The sequence below is a fragment of the Papilio machaon genome, chromosome 2 (genome assembly GCF_912999745.1).
Source record: "Papilio machaon chromosome 2, ilPapMach1.1, whole genome shotgun sequence".
NCBI lineage: Eukaryota > Metazoa > Arthropoda > Insecta > Lepidoptera > Papilionidae > Papilio > Papilio machaon.
Genome location: NC_059987.1, coordinates 9,054,798 through 9,061,048, shown reverse-complemented (window position 1 = coordinate 9,061,048; position 6,251 = coordinate 9,054,798). Strand labels below are relative to the sequence as shown.

Below are 6,251 nucleotides of genomic sequence, written 5' to 3'. Positions count from 1 at the left end.
AGAGATATGTTAATATTAATTTAAATATAGCTGCCATATTTCATAGTTTTAAACGCTTGATGGGTAAAAGCATCTATTGAACAAAAAGTATGAAAGAGCCACTAATTTTTCGACCCGATAATTTTTAATTCATTTTTTTTTAATTAAATTGCCATAAGTATATTCGAGAAAGTATATTTTTCATAACCACGATATTTGACAGACTATAAAACTTAAAGTGAAGTAAAAAAAAATGCGTAATTGATGACTTAGTTAATATTTTGTCAGTTAACACAAAAAACACAACTTGTATTGAAGCACCTTAGATTAACTCTACTGATGTCTTATAGCTTACGTTTTGGGTGAAAGCGGGTCATACAAACACATACAAAAACAATATATTACATAGTTATTACATAGATACTTGGGATATGGACGTACCATAGACATTAAATTATTTGTCTATGAATAAACTATTGCGGTAGCAATGTACAATTCAAGGAAGCGGATGGCACACATTTATTTTTACAGAAAACATACAAGATCTATAAAGATACAAATATAATGATATAATTCATACGTAGTAAATCTTAAACTAGAAATCAATATCAAGATGATACTAACATTTCTTAGTTTTCACTTTCGGTTAATATTTAGGCTTTCAAGATAGTCGATTGATATAAAATTTGGTCTTAAATATGTTCAATTTTGATAATTTCCATCATTTAAATTAAATATCCGACATTACAAAACAATGTACCCGATTTGTACAAATAGTACAATCCGTACACAATAATGTTTTAAAATTCGTAAATTAAATTTCGTAAGAGACGATCACAGAACAATTTTGGCCACGTCAAAGATTAAAACAGGATTCGAAATGGCGCGTAACTGTCAAAAAAAGTCAGACAAAAAAATTCCACAGATTAAAAACATTCTTTAATCTGTGGCTGTTAGTAAAGACGTGGCGCGGTTTGTTCTGTGTCGTCTCACGCGTAGAATTCGCGGTTGTTATGACCTTTGCCGTAGGAGGCGGCGGCGGGACTGCGCTTGGGCTCGTCGAGCGCATACGAGCCCTCGTCCTTCTTGCGCATGCGGTACACTATGAACATCACCACCAAGATGGCGCACAGGAGCCCAACTACCGCTCCGCCGATCACAGCTGGAATAGATAAATACAAGGTTATGCACGCAACATTCAGAGACGTTAATGTCACTGCTTCATTTTCTCAATGACATTTGTATTTCGATTGATTTTGAAAGAATTTTAATAAACTATTTTTTTTAAAACTGTTTTAACATTGAGATCTTTTTTAAAATTCCAAATAGTTGATGGCAGATTTCATCTTTATCTTGCTACAACATTCAATAAAAAACATTAAGAATTTTATTGTGAAAGTGGGCACTCACCAGCAAGGATGCCGGGCTGCGCGAAGAAGCTGGTAGCGCGGTCTTCAGGCTTGGCGTTCATGATGAAGACACCGGTGTCAGCCGGCCGCGCCTCCGTCTCGATGTGTGTGCCTGACGGCACCTGGTCCTGGAACACATACGAACATACTTATTCATAAAGCACAAATCAACTTACTGTCAGAACCACATGCATTACCACACATTAAAATAAAAAATAAAAATGATATACTATAAAATTGATCACCATCAATTGATTTACAGTATACGATGATAATATATATGTTAGAGGAGAGGGCATTCAGGTTGATGACTATTTTTTATGTTGATTTCGTTTTTATAAGTGCGACGAACCTACAGCGCCTAATATCAATGTCATTCAGATGACAATCAGGAGCTGTCTCGTCTTGTGCGTCATTTCCTTTCATATCTATCCACATTCACAAAGCCTCTTTCAAGTTACTTACAATCTCCTGTCCTACGTCCTCTCCGGATATATTGATGTCAGTGACGTCAGGACGCGAGGACTGTTCTCCTCCCGCGCCGCGCGGTTCCCCGCCGGACTCGCCCGCCTCCTGACCCTTGAGAATGCGAGCTGGAATTCAACAATACACAATCACTCACTACATACACAATGAGCAAATATTTCTGTACTTTTTTATTGTATTGTGTTTTCTAGATTCATGTCTATCATATTTAGTAAAAACTCTGAGAAATTTTCAGGAAATAGTCGACATGAGAAGTGTTAAAAATTAATATGAATCCTAACCTAACGAAATTAGAGGAAATTATTGTTAGTTTGACTTTGAAAGTTAAAATACTATAATTTAATATTCAAAACCTAATAATATCATAGTGTTAAAGTTTGTAATAGAAATAAATTACGACGACGAAGACTCGGGTAAGTTAGGGGGTTTTTTGGATTTGTTAGGAGAAGTAAGGATATGGAGTAAAAACTAACTAATACATATGAATTTGGAATAAAAAAAACTATCTAAATTATATTACACTGATACTACAATGATTGGTATCAAGCGTATGGAATGTAACCAGGGTTCATGCTAGGTCACTACTTGTGATGAGAGAATACTTGAATGAATTAGCCTGGTACGATTTTTGTTATTGCATCATGCAAGAATGTCGTGCTCAGTCACTTAGTGATTACTTAGAGTGTACCTTAGTATAGATTTATAACGAGAAATCTAAATTAAGGTACTAATCATTAAACGACTTCGCAGCGGGTAATATTAGATTTTTAACTACAAATTCGGATTTTAACCCGTCCAGTGCCATTCATACACATTAATGCAATTAATAGAAAATTAACGGTGGCATTAAACGGGTTAATTAATACACTATTTTGTAAATTAATTTAACATTATAGATTCGGACGAATAGCCGAATGTATAGTAAAAGTCCGAATTTCAGGTGAGAAAATATATGAAGTATTGTTACGATGTAAATGCTGTGAACTTACCAATTCCCTCCAATGTCGATTAAAAATACGAATATTGAACAAATAAGCAAATATTAATTACAATGTATTGGATTAATATAACACTGACATCCACTTTATAGTACGTGTTAGAGGAAACTAACGCGTTAATTAAAGAATCTAATTAAACATTCAGATTCATGGTGAGTAGACATTGAGGTTAATTATTAAAAAAACGCTGAATCCCAAACATGACGTACGTCATTTTGGCATATCGTAATTATTATTCCTTTTCACACGCTGTTGCAATTGTATTGTTTTATAAAGTTAGTTAAAATAATTATTATAGTGTTTAAAATAGTAAAGCTATTTAGTAGTAGTAGCGCTGTTATTGAACGTAGGTCAAGTATTTTGTTTCTGTCATATCTCTCGTTCCTTTCTTATCGTCGTTCATCCACGTTTTCACTCTTTATACATTATTTAATTTGTATTTATTATTTTTAATCTGCCAACCTACCAACGTGGTCCTTGCATCACTTAACATTTTGGTAATATCCAAAAAACATTATTGAACTTCAATTATGTTAAAAAATAAATATGTTCTAAAAATGTCTAACGCAACAAAACTGGCATGCTCTGGCCTCTACTCACGACTGACTAAATCGGGCTGCTGGACTTTTGGTGTTGGGATCGGAGGTTCTGGGCCCGTTGGGGTCGGGAGGGCGTTGTCCGGCTCAGGGAGGTCCGGATAGTCGGGCGGCGGGGCGGGCGTGCCGGGAGCGGCGGTGGTGCGCGGCGCGAAGTCTTCGTCATCCTCGGGCAGTCCGGACAGGGCGGGGCGGACGGCGCCGTCACCTGATCCGCGGCCGTCTTCGTCGTCGACGCCGGGGCCGGGCCCCCAGCCGGAGCCGGACGCCTCGTCGATGCCTAGGCCGGAGCCGGAGTCATCGTCTATGAAGACGTCCCGGTCGGGTGCTGCGCCGTCCTGCTGTATGTGCACCGTTATCTCCGTCGGCTGCGCGCTCACTCCCTCCTGGAAACGTTCAAATACATTCTTGAATACATGATTATAAAACACACTGTATGCGACGAATCTTGACACTTGCAGAATAGCTATAGTATACATGTAAATTCAGTTTTATACATTTATCATAATTGTTACATGCAACTATAGTAAATTTCGTGCCTTTTACATTGGCCTAAAACAAAAAATGCTAAACAAAACTGGTTACATGAACCTTTATGAACACATGATGATTATTATCTAAATTGAAAAGCATTATCTTCGAAGGTAAATGTGACGGATTACATACGGATGATCGTAGTTAAACCCAGTGGAAGATAATTTTCCTCGTAATTATTCCAAACGCGACCTATTTCCAGAAAGTTCTCACTGACGTCATTAACGCATCGCCCTAAAACACTTCAACTGCACCGAAACGTGTGATTTTAACACATAAAAAAGACACTAAATAGATAATATCTGCAATATAGTGTAATTTGGTCAAGTTTCACGTGTAGAAGATGATAAAAGCACAATAATCAAAATTTGAATAAGTATACGTCATCAATGGAACCATACAACAGTGGGGATGTAGATAAAAGGTCACTCACCTCTGTGTGTTTCCTAGACTGATACAGTCGTACACAGGAAGAGCTGTTTATTATATATTACAGATTGTACTGGAATCTGTTAATATTTTGGAATTACCACAAATGTGGCAGTGCACTTCGGTTAGCGTAGGTTGTGTAGTGCTCGTGGGGCGATCGATAGGCTTTCACGGAGGAGAGGGGAGGGCGCGGCGCTGACAAGGGAAGTAGGGGAAGGGAGGTACAAGCTTTTCGCATTCCCGACGGCCGCCAACAGATGCCGGGATGAAAATCGCGGAAGGCTTTCAATGGAAATGTTTCACGTTTTCTACGGCAGATAGCGCTGTATTCACTTTAACAAGATCACCTCCTTTAAGCTCAAAATTATATAGAATAAATATTTTGATTGTACTAGTTGTACAAGCATTAATAATAGATTGTTAATCGAATTTTAGTTTAATCGATTTTATCTCTAGATTAATTTATAAATTTTACAGAATTACAAAAAAGTTTTTTAAAATTCTACTAGTTGTATTTCATGAAATTTAGGTCGATTTTTACAAACAAAAAATAAATAATTTGGAGATGTCGATCGTAAAATTTAAAAACCGTATAGACAAAAAAAATCGTTAAATAAGATACAAAGGGATTTTAAATAGTCGATTTCGTAGGTATTTTACCAGGCAGCGGTTGCTAAATAGCTTACGGCGGCAATAAAACAAGTGGAAAGGTGCATTAGAACACATGGGGTGTAACAACGCAATATACCTCCACATAAAACGACGGGTGGTCGATCCTGCCCTACAACGGGTCATTCCGGCCCCGCATTATCTGAGCGCAATAAATAATATTTCTCATATACAGAGGTCGGCCGAGTCGTGATAGCAATCATCCAATAATCAGTATTCGAAACAGGTGCTACCAAAGCCATTTTTTTTTGTTGACGCTACACAAATTCCGACTCCGGTGATATTTAGCGCATACCTAATAAATGAAATCTATCTAATCAAACGATGCGGAATCAAGTTTCTACCGTATACAGATTAACAATAATGCTCTCTTTAAGTGAAGATTTTATTACAGTTATCTTTCAGTATTTATATAAAAGATACGAATTATATTGAAACTAGCTGTCGGCCGCGACTCCGTCCGCGCGCAGTTAAAAAAAACTTAATAGCGGTATGAATAGATGTTGGCCGCTTCTCAGTCTAGTCAATATGCTCACAAAATTTCATGAGAATCGGTGAAGCCGTTTCGGAGGAGTACGGGAACGAAAAGTGTGCCACGAGAATTTTATATATTAGATTTAATGTTGGGTTTTCGCTGTCAAAACATTTAAAAAGCATAGTGTCACCTGATGCATCCCTTTTGAAGAAATACCGATAAGAACATTTTGTAACAATTCATGGTAACATTCATCAAAACTTTACTCAGTACATAGCAATTTGTAATTCCGTTTGTAGAATTAATTTCACGGTTCAAAGGCGCTATTCAATCTCACTGAGGTGTCAAATAGAATGCTCTATTAGTTAGCACTAACGATTTGCATATAGGTCAACTGTTCGTACAAATTCGGCATCGTGTTTTTGCAGTCAGTACTACTCAGACATTTGTGTTATAAATTAGGCCTTGTAAGTTAATCCTGCTTAAACCAAACATACAATATGTAAATATAACAACTTATTTTTCAGCTTGTGCCCTTAAGTCCCAGGAACTAGGAGCTTAGGGAATACGAGGCATGTCTTTTAAGTTCTGTAGTTTCCCTATTTCCCGGCAATTTTGAATTTGGAACTATTCTACGAGTATATTCGAATGTGTTTAAATTTTGAATCTAAAAACA

At 37.0% G+C, this 6,251-nt stretch overlaps 1 protein-coding gene across 3 annotated transcripts in view; it reads right to left on the bottom strand.

Moving 5' to 3' along the window:
* Nucleotides 1-221: 221 nt before the first annotated feature.
* The window catches only part of LOC106716939 (syndecan), a 189,391-nt gene continuing 183,361 nt past the window's right edge, over nt 222-6,251 (bottom strand). Inside the window, exons 1-4 of one of the 3 annotated variants that reach the window (XM_014510622.2) lie at nt 2,864-3,007; nt 1,854-1,981; nt 1,390-1,516; nt 222-1,141 (exon numbers count right to left, since the gene is read on the bottom strand). In XM_014510622.2, coding sequence (XP_014366108.1) covers nt 969-1,141; nt 1,390-1,450 — 234 coding nt within the window. In that variant the 5' untranslated portion in view covers nt 1,451-1,516; nt 1,854-1,981; nt 2,864-3,007 and the 3' untranslated portion in view covers nt 222-968. Of the gene's footprint in view, nt 1,142-1,389; nt 1,517-1,853; nt 1,982-2,863; nt 3,008-3,472; nt 3,855-6,251 lie in introns of those variants that run through there. The other 2 variants (XM_014510619.2, XM_014510620.2) reach the window with 2 other exon arrangements.